The sequence below is a fragment of the Mus caroli genome, unplaced genomic scaffold (genome assembly GCF_978045245.1).
Source record: "Mus caroli unplaced genomic scaffold, Mus_caroli_1 scaffold_8, whole genome shotgun sequence".
NCBI classification, from domain to species: Eukaryota; Metazoa; Chordata; class Mammalia; order Rodentia; family Muridae; genus Mus; species Mus caroli.
The window spans coordinates 24,163,448-24,187,469 of record NW_028227263.1 but is presented as its reverse complement, the minus strand read 5'-3'; the positions used below and the strand labels follow the sequence as shown (position 1 = coordinate 24,187,469).

At 41.3% G+C, this 24,022-nt stretch overlaps 1 protein-coding gene across 1 annotated transcript in view; it reads right to left on the bottom strand.

Annotated features, from left to right (window-relative positions):
• Usp31 (ubiquitin specific peptidase 31) overlaps positions 1-23,125 on the bottom strand; it is a 64,682-nt gene extending 41,557 nt beyond the window's left edge. The window contains exon 1 of the mRNA XM_021168785.3: positions 22,398-23,125. Within this exon, the coding sequence (XP_021024444.1) occupies positions 22,398-23,015 (618 nt within the window). The 5' untranslated portion in view covers positions 23,016-23,125. The remainder of the gene's footprint in view (positions 1-22,397) is intronic.
• Between the last annotated feature and the right edge of the window lie 897 nt (positions 23,126-24,022).

Genomic DNA, 24,022 nt, shown 5'->3' with positions numbered 1-24,022 from the left:
TATCTTCAACAAAATTATAGAAGAAAACTCCCCTAACCTAAAGAAAGAGATGCCATAAACAAAAAGCCTACAGAACTCCAAATAAACTGGACCAGAAAAGAAATTCCTCCTGTCACATAATAATCAAAACACCAAATGTACAAAAATAGAATATTAAAAGCAGTAAGGGAAAAAGGACAATTAACATATAAAGGCAGACCTATCAGAATTACACCAGACTTCTCACTAGAGAGTATGAAAACTAGAAGGTCCTGGACAGGTGTCGTACTGACCCTAAGACAACACAAATGCCAGCCCAGGCTACAATACCCAACAAAACTCTCAATTACCATAGATGGAGAAACCAAGATATTCCATGACAAAAACAAATTTATACAGTATCTTTCCACAAATCCAGCCCTACAAAGGATAACAGATGGAAACCACCAACACAAGGAGGGAAACTACACCCTAGAAAAAGCAAGAAAGTAATCTTCTTTCAACAAACCCAAAAGAAGATAGCCACACAAACATAATTCCACTTCTAACAAAAATAACAGGAAGCAACATCACTATTCCTTAATACCTCTTAACATCAATGGACTCAATTCCCCAATAAAAAGACATAGACTAACAGACTGGATCTGTAAACAGGACCCAGAATTTTGCTGCATACAGGAAACGTACCTCAATGTCAAAACAGACACTACCTCAGAGTAAAGGGCTGGAAAACAATTTTCCAAACAAATGGTCCCACAAAACAAGCTGGAGTAGCCATTCTAATATTGAATAAAATCGACTTTCAACCAAAAGTTATCAAAAAAAAAAAAAAAAAACAAGGAAGGATAACATACTCATCAAAGGAAAAATCTACCAAGATAAACTCTCAATTCTGAACATCTATGCTCCAAATGCAAGGGCAGCCACATTCATAAAAGAAATTTTACTAAATTCCAAAACACACATTGCACCGCATACAATAGTAGTAAAAGACTTCAACACCCCACTCTCATCAATAGACAGATCATGGAAACAGAGACTAAACAGAGACACAGTGAAACTAACAGAAGTTATGAACCAAATGGATTTAACAGGTATCTATAGAACATTTCATCCTAAAACAAAAGAATATACCTTCTTCTCAGCACCTCATAGTACCTTCTCCAAAACTGACCATATAATCCGTCACAAAACAGACCTCAACAGATACAAGAAGACTGAAATAATCCCATGCATCCTATCTGATCACCACGGACTAAGGCTGGGCTTCAATAACAACAAAGACAACAGAAAGTCCATGTACACATGGAAGCTGAACAACTCTCTACTCAATGAAACTTGGTCAATGAAGAAATAAAGAAAGAAATTAAAGACTTTTGAGAATTTAATGAAAATAAAGGCACAACATACCCAAGCTTATGGGACAATGAAAGCAGTGCTAAGAGGAAAACTCATAGCTCTGAGGGCCTCCAAAAAGAAACTGAAGAGAGCATATACTAGCAGCTTAACAGCACACCTGAAAGGTCTAGAACAAAAAGAAGCAAACACACCTAAGAGTAGTAGATGGCAGGAAATAATCAAACTCAGGGCTGAAATCAACCAAGTAGAAACAAAAAGAATATACAAAGAATCCAGAAAAATCAATCAATCTCTCTCTCTCAATCTCTTTCTCTCTCTCTCTCTCTCTCTCTCTCTCTCTCTCTCTCTCTCTCCTTACTTCCTTCTTTCTTTTGTTCTTTCTTCTTCTTGTTCCTTCTTCCTTTTGTTCTTTGTTTTTTATCAAATATAATCTAACAGGAATCAAACTGAAAAAGGAAACTTCAGTTGAGAAAAAGTCTCCATCAGACTGTCTAATAGGCAAAAGGTCATTATTTTCTTGACTGTGCCATCCCTGAATAGCTGGAATAAGAAATCAGACTGCACAAGATAGTAATTCTATTCCTTCATGACCTCTTCTTCAGTGCCTGCCTACAGGTTCATGTTTGATTTCCTGTCTTGACTACCACTCATAATGTACTGTAAGATATAAGATGAAATAAACTCTTCCCTCTCTGAGAGAGAGAGAGAGAGAGAGAGAGAGAGAGAGAGAGAGAGAGAGAGAGAGAGAGAGAGAAAAGGAAAGAATTGAAATGATGAACTTCACAAGTAAATAGATAGAGTTAGAAAAAGTCATTCCGAGATCAGTGCCTTGCCCAGCCCTCATCAGAGAAGTTACCTCTTGAAGTAGATGAGAACTAACACAGAGACCCACACCTGAATGATGTGTAGAGAGTGGAAGGCTTTGGCATACTCAGGCCTAAATGTGGTGACTTCGTGAAATCCCTTCCCTCAAGGCTCAGAAGTCTGAAAGAAGAGGAGGCAGAAAGACTGTAAGAGCCAGAAGTGATGACACCAAGGAAAGAGTATCTTCCAGGACAGCAAGACTTAATGTATATATGAACTCTCAGAGACTGTGGCAGCATGCATGTGCACATATTAAGCCAGATGGGGAGTCTCAGCACTGTGAAGGGAAATGGTCACATGCTCCACCCCTAATCGAGAAGCTATGTGCATGTGAGGCCTGCTGACAGAGGGAAAATCATTTTCTACAGGGCAGCCATGCTGGGTATGTTAAGGATACTTCAGCACAGGCCCCATGATCAATTATATGTTTCCAATGTTTTGTCTTAGTTTGGTTTTTTTTGACATTTTTGTCGTACTGACCTTTTGCTTGTTTATTTTGACTTCTTTGAGGGCTGTTTCTTGGGGTTTGGGGGGTTTGGTTTGGTTTTCTTCATTTTGAGAAAGAGAAAGAGAACATAAAGTTGGGTGAATAGGTCATTGGAAAAATCTGTAAGGAATTGGTGGTAAGGGAAAGTGAAATCAAAATATATTTTCAAGAAAAAAATAAGTATAGGAAAATCATTTCATGTCTTATTAAATCCAAAGATGCTCCAAAAAAAAAAAAAAAGCAAAACAAACAAAAAGAAAAAAGTAAGGAGGCATTCAGAATATTTAGGAGAACCAAGTGGCAGCATGTGACTACTTCTCTGCCCAGCATCCTAAGATTCTAGAGAGCAACCAGACACCTCCCTCTTCTTTCATCAGGCCAAGTAAAGGCAGGGGCTCTGCACTTCATACTGTTCAAGCTGCTCTGCCTCAACAGATTCATGCTTGCTGACCTCTGCATACGGAGGGAGCTGACTCCAGGTCTAGTCAGCTCAGCTCACCACAATATATTTATATATCCCAATTAAGTAACAAGTAATTCAAAAGTGTCTTCTTTTCTCCTCCTTGGTATTTCCCAATACAATGTACAATTCCTCCCAACAATAGCAAAACAAGGCCTTTTTCTTTTTTTAAAGGAAGGTGAGAAATTTTGGCTTGGAATTTAAAAGCAAACGCCTAAACCTGACACAACAAAATGGTAATCATAAGGGAAGCATATTAGTCATAACCATCTAAGCATCAAAGAAGAAAACTGAAAAAGTCATCTAAATATTTAAGGAACTAGTACATATTGCTACCACAGAATATAAAAATGTTTTATTTTAAAAGCATCAAAATGTACAATTTAAGTTTATACAGTTTAAAAGAACTGGTACTTTAATAAAGCATTTAACTTCAAAAAAAAAAAAAAAAAAAAAGACTTACAAAGCCTAAAACTAAAATTTTCTGGGGCAAAGTGACAGCTGCCAGTATAGAGCAACTTAGGAGGGAAAGAGAAAGAGAATTCCATCTACTCACTGGCTTCCAGAGGCTAGGAATACAGCTAAGTGTCCCAGGAAGAGAAATAGCACAGCAGTGTCAGCTTCCCGATCAGACAGAAGGAAGCCAGAGAGAAGCATAACCCTGTCAGTGCTTCCTGAGGTAGAAGCAACCTATTCCACTTAGGAAGCTGAGTAAGTGGAAAAGGCAAAGAGTGGAAGAAATAGGCAAGGCTAACCTTGCTTAACTACCCATCGGTACAAACATGCACATATAATTATCCCTCTGGAGACTGGTTCCACAGCATCTGTGGATAGTTAAACTACAGATGTTCAAGTACCTTATAAAATAAATGGCTTAGTACTTCCATTTAGCCTATGGACATCCTAATATAAATTAATCTCTAAATTACCATGAGATATAATACAATGTACATCATTGGTATAGAACTGTATTGTCTCGGGAACAATAATTGGGAGTAGGGGGTTCGTACACATTGGCTACACATGTGCTTTTCTCCTTTCTGGAGAACGCAGACTACCAGACAATAGACTATTTCATACAAGAGGAAAGAAAAACAAACAGACAGACAGACAGATGCATGCACACACACACACAGCATATACCCTCCTGATTCTGGAGACGCTGACATTTGATACCTGACCTGTATTTCTGACTAACCTTTTTAAACAAGGAATCCAAACTATTGTAAAAAAAGACTCTTGCTTTGAATCCTTTTGCTTCTACTGCCTCTTTACAGCTGAAACATTTATTAGGAGTCACCAAGAGATGGTATTCCTAAGTAAATCCATAAAGTTTCACAATACATCATACATTTATAATGCCATAAACCCACGGTAAACCCAATAAATCTTAATCGGCTTTTAAGTTACAGGTTACGCATCTCTCTCCACCCCCCACACTGCATGCTTGTCAGTCAAACCAGGCCAACTTCCTCAGGCTCAGGGAGACAAAGTCTCTCTCTGCTTGTTGAACTTTACAATGTGATCTCATTAAAACCAGCCCAGATGAAGAGCCTCCAAGTTTTTTTCCTATCAAAAGACAATTTAGAATCTTCCCACAGCCTAAATCTGGTGTGGCCCAATCTTGACCAATTTTATTTTGATTATGTCTTGGTCATTTTCCAAAAGAAAGTCTGTGGATACTTAGCAAAGGGAAGCCTGTGGAGTCAAAATAGAGTGATACCTAATGGCAAAATGTTAGTATCACACAGATCCACTTGCACTTTCTAGACTTTGTTGGTATCAGGACACCTGCCTCCTATGTATGATGTTCTGACACTGATCCCCAGATCTGCACTAAATCTGTAAAATGGTTTCCACTTAGTAACATAAAAGATTCCTTTTTAAATTTCAAAAAAGCATTCTTTCCAACTGCTAGAGGACAGTCAACCCTGTAAAACTGGGTAACAACATGATTTAAGGTAACTTCTGACAGGAATGTCACCATTACTAGCCTGAAGAAATGAATAAAAGATGTACGTAAAAAAGTTCATCATGACTAGAAGTCACTTAAATGTCCCCAGATAGATACTACATGTTCATGGAATGAGCTACAAAAATTTTATTGGACAAAACTACTCAAAATACAATATGAAACAGAAATTGCATAATGCAAAATTATACATACAAACATAAATAAATACATCAATGGATTAATATCAATTATAGTGTAGATATGTTGGAGAGGAGTTTGACACTCCTGGGCCAGTTATGCAGTTACTATACAACCCAGCAATTCTACTCTTAGTACATATCCGGAAGAAATAAAAACATACATCCACTCAAAAACCTGAATACAATGTTCCTAGTAGCACCATGTATGCAGTCTGTCTTTCAAAGGACCAAAAAGAAAAGACAACATAAATACAGGTGAGGACAGAAGGGACACACCTGAAATACCAGCATTTGAAAGGCTAAATAGAAAAGGCAAGGTCTGAACCAGGCTACCTAATGAGTTCCTGGTCAGACTAGGTTACATAAACTATCACAAGAAGCCAAACCAAACAAATAAACAAAATGGACTGTTCATATATAATTATTTCTGTTGTGCAAAGAAATAAAGTGCATGCATGCTACAAAGCACTGAGCTTTTAAAGCAACATGCTAAATGAAAGAAGCCAGAAAACAAAGGCCACATATCACAAGTTTATGTGAAGTATCCAGAACAAGTATGGCTATGGGGACAGAAAGCAGATAAGTAAGGCTATAAAGCTGAGGAAGTAGAGTGACCACTAGTTTTTTGGGCTTTTTTGGTTTTTCGAGACAGGTTTCTCTGTGTTACCCTGGCTGTCCTGGAACTCACTTTGTAGACCAGGCTGGCCTCGAACTCAGAAATCCGCCTGCCTCTGCCTCCGGAGTGCTGGGATTAAAGGCGTGCGCCACCACGCCCAGCTTGTGACCACTAGTCTTAAGGGAATGTAGGTTTCTGGAATTGTGGTGGTTGCAAAACTCCCGAAAAATCTCAAATCTTGTTTATGTCCCTATACACATAAAATACATGATTTAGTGTAAGTATTGTATCTCAATAAAATTGATTTTTAAACCAATAAATACTTAGTATCTAATTTGAAATAACGATGAAGGAGAGACAAAATGAGTAAAGGATACACTGCCTTTGTAAAGGATAAGGCCACTAAAGGGAGAGCAGAAGCCTCCAGGGTGCTGGTAACTTATTTTTGTACCCAGGTGACAATTCATTACTTTAGGATAATCCATCAATCTGTACACTAATGACCTGTGCATTTTTTGCACGTATGCAATATTCTATAAAAGCTTTAATGTTACCTTCAAAAAGAAACACACACACAAACAAACACACACACACACACCTCATTCCAGCTATAGGGCTCTAGCTATATGTACTTCTTACAGATTCTACTCACCCAGATACTTAACTAGGAGCAGATCAGGAACTGTCAAATACAGATGTGAAGCAGCAAGTGACAGGCTACCAGGAACAGAACACAGAAAGAGAATATGAACCATGAACGGCACTGGTGCAGATCAATGGGAGCAAGCACCACAAGACAGCGATCTAGAACCTTTCACCTGTATGGCCCCAAACAAACACTTCATGTCAAAGATGAGGGGTCTCAGCAACTAATGTTCATATCAGAGAACTCTGATCAAAAACAGCACAAAGTATCTAGGAAAATATGCACAGCATGTGATTCAGCCATCCATTTAAAGAAAAAAGTTTAAAATCTTCAGGACAGTTGGTGTTTAAAGATCATATATTGACAAGTCAATGGCACAGAATATATCACACTAAGAATTAGCCATATTAAGTCATCCAATACCCACAATCTATGAGTTTAATTACATATGTATGGTAAGGAAAGAAAAGCTAAGAAAACTGGGGCTCAATGGCCTGCCAAGATCTCAGCTGCTCCAGCATTCTGATGAGTCAAATGCATAGGTTCACAGCATTTTCTAAAGAAAAGGAGTAGCCTTCAACTGTGGCCTTCCTTCCCCTCAACCCAGCATGGTATCTGATGATGACCACATAAACAAGGAGGATCCAGGAAGAAGTCACAGCTACAACACCCAACCACTCTCTAAGTTCACAAGTGTGAAAAGGGCAGCTGAGTCCTCTCACATGAAGAGAAAGAGCACCCACTGCTCAACCAGAAAGTGAGGCCTCTTTCCATTCTTTCCTGAACTATTAAAATTCCCAAATTATCTACTCACAGGTATTTCCCATGATTAGTGGTTGACTTCAAAGGAATCTGTCTTTTAATTACTGACGTCCAGTAAATAAAGACTAACACAGGGAAATTTACCAAATTGTCACTGAACTTTTAAAAGGGGACTCTTACTTTAGGGCAGATTGAAGGCTAGTCCAACTTAATGTGTCTTTATAACTACTAAGATCAAATATACACAGGAAATAGTCTTCCATTACCACTCTCCTGCTAGAAGGATGGCTCTCGAGGAAAGGATGAACGCCCTTCCCTATAGTTTAAAAGAGGATCTTTCTGTCCCAGTGGTACTCAGAGCAAAGAGCAGAACTAGTTACCATGTGGCAGCAGAGTCATGGAATGAGAAGTCTGTACAGAAAGTGTTCTTTGCATAATCTATAAAGCAAGTAATACTGTGCAAATCTGTCTTACAATATTGTAAGGAATATAAAACAATCCCCTGTACAGCAGACACTGTAGACATTTGTGTGCTCCTCACATAAGAACACAAGGACGAACACACCCCCATGCAACTACTACCCAAGCCAGAGAGAGAGAGCAATGCAAACCATACACACACATCTACTTGTATTTGAACAGTGGATGAATAAATCATAAAATTTAGAGAGAAAGGACAGGATATAAGGATCAGACAAAAAGATCAACTTTTAAACAGATCTACTTTGCAGAGTTGACTTCAAGTCATAAATTATACTTTTCACATAATAATGCAAAAGTAAACTTCAGACAGCAAGATTTTAACTTTGTAGCCAGTTGACAACAGAACCACACAGGAAATGATTCCAAGTGACTTTCAATCACAGTAGGGACCCAGAACCCAGAAGGATTTATGGTGTAGACATCAGAAAGCGATTCAAATGCCCCTTGTTAGCACAACACTGGATTGTTACTGTAATAAGTGCACAGTGTGACGAAGCAACAAGAATCCACATGCTGTAAAGAGGATCTCCATCGAAGGAGAAAGGAGACACAAAGGTTAAGTCCAACAGAGGCAAAAGCCCCTGAAACCCTCAACTAGAATTTCAATTCATGATCTAGCTTTAAAACAATACATTCCTACAGTGTGGTATCTCAGTATCATTTGAACTGAAGAGCCAGGACTCCTTAAACAACCTGGATGAATCCAGACCTGGTACAAGAAATATTTACAATAAGCCAGGAACATCCTAACTTCCTTACACTCTAGTTTGACATCACCAACTACAAGTACTGTGTCAAAAGGACTCATCCTATTGGCCAAAAATAACCAAAAATTTATGTATCTACAAGGCTACCAGTAGGCAAATTTAGTGGCTTATGTCCTAGCACCTGGGAAGACAGGTCAGAGAGACCCCCTTGAGCCAACGAATAAGGGGAAACTCTAGAATGGCAGGAGATGGGATGAGTAATTATGACATTATGACTAAGAGAAAATAATAAGCCTTTGAGTTCATAGTTATAAAAACCATTATGAGGAAATCAATTATTTTTAAAATTGGAAGATAAAGCAAAGGCATTAAGCATGTTGTCTTTATTTTACAAAATATACATTAGGATAACCAAAGAGGACAAGTGTCTCTGTAGAAGTATTCACAACTGAAACATAAAAAATGAATGCCAGAACTAAACTCACCATTCTTCAGCCCTTAATGAATTAACGGAACAGGGAATAATTACAAACAACTGCCAATATTACAAAAGACACAGCCAAAGAGACAGATACCCTGAGGGAGGCTAACAGCACCACTGACACAAGGGATCACCAAAAAGGGGAACTTTAATCTTCTTAAACTGTAGACCTAACAACATTTTACAAGAAATATGGACAGAGAAAGATTTCAGCTGAAGCTCCATGAATACATGAAAAAAGACTATAGAAACCTCCAGAATAGAACTCTCAAATCATGACCATGAGATGCAGAAACCAGCAATAAGCACTTACAAAAAGCATGGATAAATGAACAATAACTGCTAAACTTAATACTCTTTTAATTGAACTGTTTCTTTAAGATGAAAGCATTTAAAAATCTTACAATTATTTATTTATTGTATGTGTACATGTGTACACACATGTGATACAGAGCCAATTATCTCCTTTACCATGTAGTTTTCAGGAATAAAACTTAAACCGACAGCTAGTGCCTTTACCCACTGAACCATCTCACCAGCCCAAAATGTCTTACAAGCTGTTTTAGATTCATTTTTCATAATTTTTTTGGTTTTGTTTTGTTTTTTCCAGACAGGGTTTCTCTGTATAGCCCTGGCTGTCCTGGAACTCACTTTGTAGACCAGGCTGGCCTCGAACTCAGAAATCTGCCTGCCTTTGCCTCCCGAGTGCTGGGATTAAAGGCTTGTGCCACCACCGCCCGGCTAGATTCATTTTTCTAGTACTTAATATGCACCACATTACACATCAGCTCAAAACAATTTGAAATTTTATTTGTGTGTGTGTGTGTCTGTGTCTGTGTTTATTGCATGAGATGTGTGTGGAAGTCTAAGGACAACATTTAAGTCAGTTCTCTACTTGTACAGTGAGTTCTGGAGATTAAACTCACATTATCAGGCTTTGCTGCAGATAATTTTACCCACTAAGCCATCTTGCCAAATCCAGCTTGAAATTTTTAAAACTTTGTCCTCAAACACAAATAATCTGAAAAACACTGATAATAACATGAACAGTTCACACAGCACAGAAATTACAAGAAGAAAAAAATAAATAAATTATGAGAGAACTAAATGACTTAATCCACTAACAATTTAGGACCATATTTAATCCTAATATATATAAACTGTAAAAAAAGAAAAAGAAAAGTGAGTGTGTCTGTGTGTGTGTGTGTGTGTGTGTGAAAAGAAACACACATAGTATAGAATGATGATGTTACAAAATCCATGTTCGTTTTCTTAGGTGGATGATGGAACAGTGATTTTTAAAACACAGGACAGATACTGAACTAGTAATGGCTTGGAATTCACTTCAAAAGCCAGTCAAAGAAAGGCAATGGTTATTAAATAAGAACAGTCACCAAGTGGTAACTAGCAAAGCTGAGAATCAGGCACATGTGGGCTCAACATTCTCCCCTCACAAGCTAGATTTGTTATTTAAACATAACTAAGAGAACGTTAGCGCCTAAAGAGTTCCATGAAAACTGCTACCTACCTGCTTTCAATGAAGGGGCTAGTACTATCATTCACAGGGATTGGGGACGCTTTAATAGAGGACTGGATTTTAAAGTGGGTCTTGAGGAATTATATTCCCTGGACCCACAAAGAAGAGAAAGTAGGGAAGGCCAGTGGGGGCAAGTGGCTGAGGAGAACAAGGCTACCAGGTCTCTTTTCAGGCACTGTATTAAGCACTTTATAGATATTTCTCACTTATTCATGGTATTGACTCTATAAAGAAAGCTTTTTTCCCTCCTTTGAGGCAAGATCTAGCTATATCCCAGGCTGACCTGGATGGATAGGCCCCTTTGCCCAGGCTGGCCTCAAGTTTAGTGATCCTCCTATCACAACCTCTCAAAGCCTGGAATTATAGGAATAAGCCACCATGCCAAGCAAGAAAAGTATTACTATTATACCAGTATCATAAAATAAAACTCAACTAAGAGGAAAAGTCCCTTGCCACAGACCTCAGGATCTGAACCAAAGTCTCTTAGTCTTTATTCAGCCCTTCGGCTAAAAGGGACTACATCATGAAGAAGCTTAAATGCTAAGAAACACATACAGCATTCTGTATGTGACAGGAAAGGCAATAGTGATTTTTGAGATGTAATGGAAAGTAAACTCTAAGAAGTCTAATCTGGCAGCATTACAAACTTAAATTGGAAGTGGCAGAGTTTACAAATGAGGAAGGTAGGATGACTATAGCAATTATATAACTAAAATGTAAGGTGGCCAGAACTAGGAGCTGGAATTGTGTGCAGAAGAGCTACCAAATGCCTTCCCTCAAAGTAAACTCCCTTACCTTACTTGAAGTCACTTCTCCTAGGCCATATCTCTTTTCTCTGCTTCTTCATCGACTGCAGAAGTGGCAGTTTTTCAGTCAAGATTACACAATGTCCTAGCCTAAGGATCCCACAATGAAACACTAACCCTTAGGTATGGTCTACTGAGAATAGAATAATTACCTCTCCATATTATGATATGATACTCACTTGACAGCAAAACACTATATACCTATTTGACAATCGGATCAGCCTAAGCTTCATGCCAATGACACACAATAAATCAGGGTCCTTCACATATGACCCATGGGCAGCTTGCTAAAGACCCAAATACAAAATATAGCTACAACATTCTATTCCATTTCTACTATAATCTTACAGATAGTTTTATCTTATATAACTTGAAGGAATACATTTCAGAATTTTACAAATTTGACCAGTATCCCTACTGGAACCTTATCTGACCCACTAATATAAACATTTCGACTAGGATGACACCTGGAAACCTCCAAGTTCACTTCAGAACTTGACCTGAAAGAGCTGCTCAGTGACCAAGTGCAGCAGTGAAGGGTAGCACATCTGATGCCCAAGAACTCTCAAACCACACAGAGTATGGAGAATGGCTCCAACAGCCTGTTTGATCTCTGCACTCTGGGTATTTGGATTCAAAGAAGGTACTCAGGTGGCTTTAGTTGACAGCAAGGACCTGTATTATCCCAGCCATCATTTCTGGGACATGTACAGGATACTAGTTTCTAGACCTACAGTTCTCAAGCTTCCTAATGCTGCAGCCCTTCAGTACACTTTCTATACTAAAGTGTACTAAACACACCACTTTATGTGTTGTGGAGACCTCCAACCATAAATTTATTTTCATTGCAACTTCCTAAGTGTAATTTTGCTACTGTTATTAATCATAATGTAAGTATTTTAGAGATAGAGGTTTTGCCAAAGGAGTTACAACCCACAGGTTGAGAACCACTGTCCTTCACGAAACCCTCCTTATACTTTCTCCTTTAATGCTCAAAAAAAAATACATGTAGAACTGCAATCCAGCTCTGCTACTCACTAGCACAGAATCCCAATACCCAAAACAAAATTTAAGACAAAAGAACAATAACCCCTCTTTTTCAGAGCTGCTGTAAAAATTTTTAAATCAAGTATAAAATCACTTTGTAAATAAGCTGGCTTAACACAGACACACACAGAGAGAAAGAGAGAGAGAGAGTGAGAGAGAGAGAGAGAATTCTTATGATTCTGTTTTTGTTTTAATCTGTACTTATGTGTATAGGTGTCTTCCCCACATGTACACATGCATGCCTGATATCCACAAAGCCAGAATCCCCTGGGACTGGAGTTGCAAAAAGTGTGAGGCACCGTGTAGGTGCAAGAAATTAAACCAGGTTTTTCTGGGTTTTTTGTTTTTGGTTTTGGTTTGGTTTGGTTTGGTTTTCAGAAGAGCAGTTAGTGCTCTTAGCCCCTGAGCCATCTCTCCAGTCCCATGATTGTTTCTTAATGCTCTCAAAAACCAAATATCTATGCCTTGTTCTTAAAGATTAGAAGAATGTCAAGAGTTAAAATGTACTGATCTGATGATAAGCATCAACATTCTTTTAGTAGGAGCAGATACCAACAAGGTCATTGTCTGACTAGCCCCATGGAATCTTCTAAAGCATGAATTATTTGTTTGTGGATGTACTATTTGCTCCATCTGAGCTTGACAACTGGAGGGAAGAAGCAACAGATGTTCAGTGACTAGCCAGTTCCTCTAGGCACTGCCTCAGTGCAGGCACAGAACAATGGTTCTACACAGACAAGGAACAATCATAACACAAAAGACTCAAGATAACCCCATGTGCTCCCTGCAAAAATGTTTGTTATACAGAAAAGAAAAAAGATCATTTGAAGAACAGAGAATGAACAATTAATAACAGAGCAAATAATTTTTGGAAGAAGAGGCAACAGATGACAGGTTTTACTCAAGTTTTTAATGACTTCTCTCCCACTACTATAAAAAAAATTAAAAAAAAAAAAAACCTTGGATTTTTTTGTTTTGTTTTGAGTATGTGGAAACTATGAGGTCATTGTTTTCCAGAGTTTTACTATAGGAAACAGCTGTGGGGAACTATACAAACAGAAAACACTGCCCCATTTAGTTACCTCTCTTTGTGACAAGGGTATAAAGGGACAGGAAAAATTCATCAAACCACACATATCAAACAGAAGTGGCCGAGTCAAAGCAAAATTCTGAAGCACACAAAGGAAAATGTAAAACAATTCATTGGGAACAAGCATCTATGTTATGTCAACTATGTTTGGGTTAAGGTGTTTGTTCTATGGACAGACCAGACAGGCCAGTTCTCAGCTTTCCTAACGCTGCAGCCCTTTAATACAATTCCTCATGTTGTGGTGACCCCAACCATAAAATTATTTTTGTTGCTACTTCATAACTGTAATTTTGCTGATATGAGTCATGTCTCCTGATGGTCCTTGGCAACACCTGTTGAGTCATTTGACAACCCCCTCAAAGGATGTCTCAATTCACAGGTTGAGAACTGCTGACTTATATGACCCACTTTGTACAGCTCCTGAAAATGCAACAATGAAGAAAGACAGCATTAAAAATGGTTTTTGCCTAGGTTTCTAAAGTTCAAATACAACTAAATTCTCCCTCACCTCCAAAACCATTTTCCACTTTACCAGTCTTGAAAAGTGCCACCCCAAGATACCCTGTCTCAAGAACCCTCCATATTATTTTCAACTCTTCCTACCTCATCCTTTCCCTGTATAGCTGCCAAATGCTGTCAACTCACCTTGCAGTGCATAGTCTTCCCACATTTACCTAAGGAAAGAGGCAAGAGACAGGACAGGACAGGACATGCAGCCCCTTGTCACCAGACTGCTTAAGGGAGCCTGGTGACAGGAAGTGCACCCTTCTACACAGCAACTCATTCTCTGGCTTTATTTGCTCATAAGTCCTGAGTACTGAGGCCTGCCACGCCATCTCTGATTTCTTCCCTGCTCTCTGAAAGTTCAAAGCCGCAAATGAGGTCTGCTCCAAGTCTACAACAGCATATCCACATTGCTAACAGTCTAGTCTGCAAGCTGTCCTTAGCTACGGCTTCCTCAGTTCAGATTAACCAGTAGTGTGCACATTCCACAAGCCAGGATCAAGAACGTGATACTGAATAAGACTTAATTGCTGCCCACTGCATACAGGGAACTGGGTAAAAAAAAAAAAAAAAACAATGGGTTAAGAAATCTGAATCCCCGTGTCTCTGGATAAGTTCTCTGTTTTTCAACAGTTCATACAACGTAGGGAGTATCTGGGCCTAGGAAGAATGTATGCATCAGTGCACGCAGTCCTGTTATCCTCTGAGGAGCAGGTGGTTCTTTACTATCCCACTTCTTCTCAGTTATTCGCTGATGCAGGCTTTCTCACTATATCGTGTATTTGACATTTTGTTGAAGGCTACTGATATTTGTCAATGGCATAGAAGTATTCAGTAGGGATAGTTCTCTATCCCAAATTAATACAGATATTTAAGGGTAAAATTCACAGAGAATAACTGCTTTTTTTAACTTGACAAAATGAGAAACTCTAAAGAAGAGCATGAAAGAGAATAAGCAATATTTGATATCAATAGAACTGGTGAAACAGAATGCAAAATTCACAAGTACATCATCAAATGCTAAAGAAGCCTTCTGAACAAAAGCAGGGTGATCATAAGGTTGGATGAGAACAGCATCCATTAGCACTTGCTGAATACTGTGTGCAGGCCCTCTGCCAGGTTCTTCTCTCATTTATTCCAAAACAAGCTTAGGAAATAGATATACTGTCATCTCCTCTGCAGATGAGGGAGTAAAGCCCAGAGATGTAAGCCTCAAGGTCTCACCGTAATTAGAGGAGTGGGGCTAGAAGAGAGGCCACTACCTTACGGCTTACCAAAGTACACAAGCCTCAGTGTAAATCCACATCACATGAGCACAGTCAACTCCAAATTACTAAAGAACATAACAGAACAGGAAAAATGATCAAAATCAGAGTAGACAGCATAACCAAGTGGAATTTATTCCTGCTGTGAAATGTGGTTTCAACATACTAAACATTAAGCAATGTAAAAATGCCACACATTAACAAAATTCTGGGTGGGGGCAGGAATATCTCAAACTGATACAGAAAAGAAACACTTAACAAAACCAAAACTCTTTCAATGAATTAAGAGGGTTGGGGAGGGGGGAGGGTCAACAAACCAGAAAGGAAAGGATACTGCCTCAGGACAGGGGTGAGCACTCTCAATGGTGGAAGTCTGAAAGCATCGCTCTAAGACCAAGAAATGAGACAAGGATACCCAGTTTACAATTAAGGGGGGGGGGGACTAAAAATATCAAAATTGGAAAGAAGCCTATCACTATTTATGAATGATATCACCTTTTATGTAGAAAACTATAGATACTAGGAAAATCTGCTAGAATAAGTTAAATAGCAAAGTTGCAGAATACAGAATCAACATGACAAAAGTTATATCAATTACATACTTTTATACACTATTAATAAACAATCCAAAAAAGAAATTAGCAAGTCAACTTATGCAGCTGAGAGTGTAGCTCTCAATTCAGCAGCAGAAAACCTGTTTGATATGTGCAGGCCTTGGATCCCATTCCCAAACCAAAAAGAGCTATTCTTTTCACAATAGCATCATTGAGAATAAAACGTCAGTTTTAATAAGGCAGAAAAAAACTGTACTAAAATTCAAAACACAGCTGAAAGAAATAAGAAGTGGCATGATTGAAGCTGTCCCATTTTTATGAACTGCAAGATTCAGTATCACTATAATGATACTGCTACCCAAGGCAGTCTATGGGATGAATATAATCCCTGTCAAAATTTCAACAGCATTTTTTTTTCCAGAAATAAAAGTCCTTAAGTCCATACAGAATATCAAGAGACGCTGAAGATAAAAGGATCCTGAAAAGGATAAAGGTAAGAAGGTACTACACCAGATTTTCTAACTTACTACACAGTCATAGTCATCAAAACAGTGTGGCACAGACAGTAAGACAAACATATAGAGCATATACTGCACATACACATAAAGAGTCAAATTGTTGGCAATGATGAGGAAAAGATAGTCTGTCTCTACATGTGTCTCAAATCTATCTCCTTCCCGCAGTGTGCTCAGCAGGTCCATTATAAAAGCCTACTGCCTGGTCTCAAGCTTGGTTTCTGCTCACTATTCAGCACCAGGATGAACAGTTCATGTTTGAACATAATCACGCCAGAACACTGCTTGAAACCAGTAACAACCAGCTTTTGCTCAGAATGAAACTTAAATATTTCATCTTGGCCTATAAGGTCCAATGAGGCCTGTCCCTTTCCAGCCTCATCTGCCCCCCTCGTGTGCCTCCTTGCACTGCAAACAAGATCTGTCAGACTTCTAAATATACCTCCAGGTCTTTCCCACAATATAGTCTTTTTGAGTCCATTTTGCTCCCAAATCCTTCTGGCAAATTTATTATTCTCACGCATATACCTTATCTTTTTCTTAGGTCTTAGGATTTAAAATTTCTTACTTGTCAGTCAGTGGTGACTAATATCTGCCTCTTCTGTGACAAGTTCTGAGAAGGAACCATGTTGCTTACTGCTTTCTTTATTTTACCACTGCTGTATCATTTTATTTAAACACTATATACCCAAAGAGTAGCTAGTGTCAGGAACTCCAATTTGTAGAAGTGTTAATTCCTGACAGTGAATTAAAAGATGAATCAGTCTTCTGCTTATATTTCTGCTTACAATCTGGTCCTTTTCTGAACTCCTATTGAACCTACAATTAATAGTTCAAGATTGCTTCCCTCTAACAGATAGGTCCTCTGACAGCAAGAACTTTGCTCCATAATCTGCACACTAAATCCTCTATTCCCAACCTTTCACCTAAACTAGCTCCTTTAAACACAATACTGCAGAATAATTGGTGTGGTTTAAGCCAGATGCCATGTTTTAAACATGACTCCCAAAGCTCTTGTTCTTGAAATGTAATCCCCAATACAAACCCTGAGACCTTTAAAAAGCAATTAGGCATAAGGGCTCTGCCCTTAAGAATGGATAGATGTCATTATCACAGGAGTAGGTTCCTGATAAAAGAACAAGTTTATACTCCATTATACTCTCTTTCCTCACCCCCTGCAAACTCACAAGCTCTATCTCCTGACCTCTTCTGCCATAGGATGCTAGAGGAAGAATCAATCCTCTTTGACAGATGTGGGCCTCTCAACATTGGGATTCCCCATCTCCAGAACTTCTAAAGTACATACATTTCTTTAGAAGTCAGCCAGTGTATGTATTATCCTAGCAAAAAGAACCAGAACATCAACAAACACTGAGTTCAATAAGTGTCTATGTATTTCATTCCCCAAGAAGCCTACTTAGGCAACGTCTTTCCTTCCTCCTGTGCCTGATAAGAAGTGATATACATGAGCTCATGCATCTAAAGAGTCGGAAAGGGTTGTTTTTAAGCACGATTTCTGAAAGTACCTGATCCTCAGGAGGAATGGCATACATTCAAAGCTGGCTGCAGATGACCTTATTTTCACTACAATTCAGCACCACCGTCTCAGAGTGAAAAAATGCTGCTCGTCTCAGCATGTCCGCTAGGCCTGCTCAAGCACTCCACTGAGCCCTGTCATGTCAGAGGCTGTGCTGATAAGGCCACTACAGGCCAAGTGTTTTTGATTACTGCAAACTTGGAGTCTCCAGATCACTTCTATCAGTAGATCACTCTGCTGCAGTTGTTCTTTGGGACCACGGTTTGAAAACTGAGCGTATAAAACTTACCTCTCTTGGATGAAAGTGGCCCATCTGTCTTTTTTACACTTGTTACAAGGAGGACGGAGTATAACAAAAGGTATCCTAAGAACCTGAACATTCATGCTCCTTGTAAAATTAAAGCAATATGTTGATTCCCCTTATAACACCAGAATGAGTATTCTGATTTCAAAATCATTTATTTACCTTACTGTTTTATAAAGAAAGTGGCTAACACAAGGGTTGCACCCAAGTTTTACCCTAGTGAGCATGCTTGTGCACACGCACATGTGAATACACACACACACACACACACACACAGAGTCTGTGTGCACACACATGTACCAAATCTACAAGGTAAACAAGCTAGAGGTTGGGAAAGTTAGGGAAGCTGAGAACAAACTGCTTCTCCATCTCTGCACTCCTGATATCTTGGGCTGAATGATGGGGGGAGGAGAGTTCACATTGTGGCATACAGATTCCCTGAAATATGCCCACTAGATGCAATAGCAGTCTCATCTCATGTGTAACAGCCAAGAATATCTTCTAAGATAGACAAATGTCCCAGGGGGTGAGAGGTATGTGGCACAGGAAAAGGTAAAAATGCTCTCATCAAAAGCCAGTACATGAACAGTATCAGAGCATTAAAAGATACTTTTTATTTAAAAAAAATATATATATAGGCTGCAGCTAGAGAACTTTCTTGAAGCATATCAAAGTAGAGCCAATTTGCCATTCTAGTCAATAAAACTCAGTTTGCAACCATAGTGCAACCAGAAACAAAATAAAACAAAATAATAAAACTGAAGAAAACAAAAACCACATCTACCTGGCAAGTTCTTTAAGCTCAAATCAGTATGGTTAGAAGGAAGAATTCTAACTGAAAACTTACACAGAGAAACATGAGTTACCTGGAAGGCTTAACACGATAAGATCGCACTCAAATCTAGTGAGTGCTCTTCTAGACTAAAAGGTAAAACCAAGAAGGCCAATTGGTTCTATCTCCTCTGCCAACTCCAATCGGGTGATGGCTGCCTGGAGCCAAGAACTAAGGAGGACTCTGAGAGTCAATGAGCTACCTGAATATGGAAAGCACACAATAAGTTTCCATGAGGGCCACAGACAGGGGATCAGGGACAGACACGCCTCACATCCGTCTCCAACCAACCCTCCACAGAGCAAGAGACAGAAGACAGGGAGAAAGGGAAAGCAAAAGGAGGGAGAGGGAGGAAGACAGAAAGAGAGAAGTCCTACACTCTCCTGCTTTACCAACTCAGGCTCCCAACTTCCCAAGAGAAAGTCCAAAGCATCCTACAAAGCCCTTCACAATTTCTTCACAACATCATTCCCCAAAGAAGGTCTGCACCACGATGGCTGTCATGGTGCAAAACTACCTAATGTCTGTTTCCTCAAAGCATATGTGATTTCACACTACCCCTTATCACTTCCTGGCCCAGGAAACTTTTGTGCCTCCTGTTCAGTTATGTCCTATCTTCGGCTCCTTGAAGCCCACTATTACTCGAAGTATAATCCTTAGATAAGCAGCAGCGGTATCACCTGGGAGTTTGTTGGAAAAGCAAACTGTGAGGCCCCACTCCAGCTAATCAGAATTTACTTTAATCACAAGATACTCAAGTGAACTATAAATGTGAGTCATGTACAAGTTCAAGTGCAAGATGAGCTCTCAGGGAACCTAAGTCCCATTGGAATCTACCCCTCATAGCAAGTGTCTGGCCCATTGTAGATGAGGTCATTTGGGTGGGCTGCCTAAGAGACAAAACCCTACTCATCTGCTATATTAAAGCAGAAACCAAAACACCTGCTTCTAAGTCCTCATGGCAGCCAACTGACAGGTATGTCACCTGTGATGTCAGCAGAAGTCTGCTGGGGGTTCCTAGGAGAACATTTATTTCTCTTGTGACTTCCTGTCTTCCTACTGGAATACAGGGTGCCGCAGGTGCCTCTGTCAGACAACCATGAGGTAACAAACACAGATGAAAATCCCAATAACAGCTAAGGACAACAGAGAGGAAACAGAACGGTCTGCGTCAGCAGTGAGTCCATGAACTCTCTGGAGAACCACCAGACTACTGTGCCAGCCTGTTCAACATTTCTACTTCACAAGGCTCTCATTAAGGAATCTTCCTCCTGATGTTGAATGCATTCCTATCTGAGTAAACTGTCACTAAAAGGAAGGTGAATTAATGAATACACACTGAACTGTACTGAAGTTTCAAAAGATTACAGTGTTTCAAACATGAGGGCTCCCAAGAACCAGCACAACACTGCCAAATATGCCTCTAAAAATCTCAATTCTTCTAAAAGTATCGACCCACTTAATGGTCGTAATGGATGTAAAAGTGAGCACGGCCTCATAAAAAGCAATGGGAACGACATCGAAGAATGCATTCAACTTTGCTCAAGTATGCTTAGCAATCATCCTGCACGCCTAGAATTCCTAACCTATTTCTGCTCTCACAGTGTAGAGATACAGAAGGGAGCAGCACCTCCTAACAACAACTGCAATGTTCACATGCTAAGAAGCTGGCACGCCAAGAAACTGCAAACTTCACACTAGGATCCTGCCTGGAAAACCTCCCCTCCACTGAGGCTACCTGTGGGTAACTATAAACCAAGGAGAGGGGTCCTACACAAATGCAGTTCTCCTGGTTCCTTACTTGGAGACCTCTAACATTAATCTTTGTTTCTCCAGTCCTCGTTCCAGACTAATACTTCCATTCAAAATGTCGAGATCAAACAGCTAGCGCTTTTTCTTTTTAAGCAATATTATCACATTATAAGCAAAAACAACTAAAAAGGCAGTGGTAGGCAGTGGCAGTGCTGCTCTTCAGCAAGAAGGCAGGACCTAGCCAAAGCAGACTGCTCAGCTACATCATCATTCAGGCCTGCCATCCAATCAGGACTTAGAGAAAGGTATTTTAGAGAGAAACTTGATAGCACAGTGGAAAACCAGTACCACTTGCCATAAATAGAAGACAAATGAAAAAAAAAAAAAAAACTCAATAAAAGCATAATAACCTTATTAAATTTAGCTACTGTTGGGCTGACAAGATGGACCATCAGGTAAACATGACAAACTGAGTTCAATCCCCAGAACCCACATAAATGTATAAGAGAACCGACTCCACAAATCGTCCTCTGACCTCTACACAAGAGCCCCCACACACACACACACACATACTCCACGCCTATGTAAATATTTTTTAATGTTGTCTACCAACGTCTTTAAACTTGAAACTTGTTTTCTTTAAAAGAGCAGTGGAGAGGGATAGGTTGATCCCAGCACACAGAAGGCTATCAGGAAGATCTCGAGTTGAAAGTCAGCCTTGGGCTACATAGTGGGACCCTGTCTCCAAAAAAAAAAAAAAAAATAGAGAAGGCTGGTAGAAAATCAAGGTGAGAAAGCTGTCAAAAAATGGGGGTAACTATCAAAGTGTGGAGTTCTAAGCATGAGTAAATGAGGGAAGGAATGGAAAGACTTATTTTTCACTGTCCGACTCCATTCTCGCTAATATCATACCTGCCCTCATACAATCTCCAATCACCTCTCTGCTCAGCTTACAATAAGAAGCCAACTCCTTAGGATGGCCTAAATGACCCTTACCATCTGGACCCAGCAAACTCCTCTGCTCCCCAATCTCATCCTCTCAGTACACGGGCAGCTCCACCAGCAGCTGCAAGCCAAGGGCCAGGACCACATCTATTACATCATCAGGTTCTGCCTTCTTCAAAGTACTATCTCATAACACCTGGTTCATTGTACTTAAGAACAGAAAAAAAGCACTACGCATGTACGGCACTAAACATAGCTGATGCACTTTATGTATCACACTGAACCCCCTAAAAGTGCCCAAACTGGGTAACCTCGCTGTCCAACGTAACCTGTCAACTTGCTATGAGTAAGTACCAGGTAAACGGGAGCATAAAGAGGCTCAGTGGTTTACTACTTAAGAAGCAGAAGCCGGATTCAAACCCAGATGGATAGATACTCTCCCACCAATGCCCGCTCCAAAGATTGAAGTTCCATGAAGGCAGGGTCTTGCTCCTGGCAACATCCATCCCCAAGGCGGATCACAGGACCTGGCGCCCATGTTCTGGCGCTCGGAAGCCAAGCTGGCTGGATGAATGGTGGGAGGAATGCGTTCCTTTGTCATCTGGGTTATCTTCCAGAACTCTCTGAGCACCCAGCGCAGAAATCCTCCCGGCCCGAAGAGGAGGAGCCCACGAAGCGCCCGAGCTCCAAGGCCCCCCGCCCCGGGCTCACCTTGAAGTCGCGGCTGTGCTGCGGGGTGTACTCCAGCGTCCAGAGCGCCCGCACCAGATGCGCCAGCTGCTCGGTGACCTCGCCCTGGCCGTGCGGCCCGCGGCCCGCCGGCTGCTCCGACTCCGGCTCTGGCTCGGGTCGGCCCGCCCGGTACTGGCCCAGTGCCAGGTACTCGGCGAAGAGCTCGGTGTTACTGAGGCACTGCAGCGTGGCGTTCATGAAGCACGTGTTGCCGTGGTTGCGGAGCCCCGCCACGCCGGGCACCGGCTCCGAGGCGCAGGCGGGAGGCGCGGGCGAGGCGGGCGGCGGCGGGCACGGCGGCGGCGTGGGCGCGGAGGCCGGCCCGGGCGGGAAGCAGCTGCGGAGGCCGCCGCGGTCCGGGGCGGCGCCCTCGGAGCTGAGGTGCGAGAGCGTGGACAGCGTCTTGAGGACGCGGCTCATGAAACTGCCCACCGAGCGCGCCGACGAGGGCGACGAGGGCGCGGCCGGCCCGGGGCCGCCAGCGCCGCCGCCGCCCCCAGCGCGGCCACTCCGGAACAGCCGCTTGCTGAACGAGCGCTTCTCCTTCCCGCCCGCCGCCACCGGCGGCCCGGGCCCGGGCGCCGTTACCTTGGACATGGCGACGGTTGCCGACGCTCATCACCGCGCCAGTCCGCCCGGACCGCGACTCCGCCACGGCCGCCGCCGCATCCCGCCGCCTGCGCCTCACCCGGCCCGGGGGGCTTCGCGCCCTACACCACCTCAGAGCGCCGCGGAGAGAGCGAGCAAGAGAGCGGCGACCGAGGGGCGCGCGTGCGTCGCGCGGCCGCCCAAGTGGGCAGCTCACGTGACCCGCTGGCATCGCAGCCCCGCCCCGCACTGAAGCTGCGAGGCCGCCATATTGACTGTGGGAACAGCTCTCTCCCTGAACCCTGATTCAAGGACTCCCTCGGCTCAGGGCGTGGTTCTGCGTGTTGAAGCTCAAGACTGGCCATGTTTAGTATGGGCACGGTCCTGCACGCTGGAGGAGGCGCTGGATGGTGGATTTTAGGGGTGGGTCTCCGTCTTTGCTTGTCAAATAGAAAAGATCTAGAGAAAGTACTGAAATCAAGATGCCACGTACCAGGTGGCAGAGGAGCTGATAGATACAGCTTTGTCTTGTCCCAGGCGAGTTAACTCAGCCTGGCTCCCGAGGGACTGCCGCGTACCCACCCAAACGTGGTCACGGAGCTGGCACATTCTGGTGGGCTTTTCTTTCAGGATGTACCTTGAGGTCTCAGCAAAGTAATATTATTAGCATTGCCTTGCTGAAAAGTTTTGTAAAATACAGCCTTTAAATCCTCTGAGCTCTCCCTTTAATCACTCAATACACTGAGCATTTACTCATTCATTCATTCAATCATTCATTCATCCATCCATTCATTCAGTAAATAGCAACTGAACACTTGCTGTTTGCCAAATACTGTACTAAACTCTAAGGATACGACAAGACTGAAACTGAGTTTCTGCTTGCCTTCCTACAGTGTACACTCTCAATAGGTATTCATTCATGATTACCTCTGTATTCCACACACTATGCCAATCATGGAATACCTTCCTTGGTCTTCAGTTCAGTGCCTTTGACATCTCATTTAAACCCAAGTTTG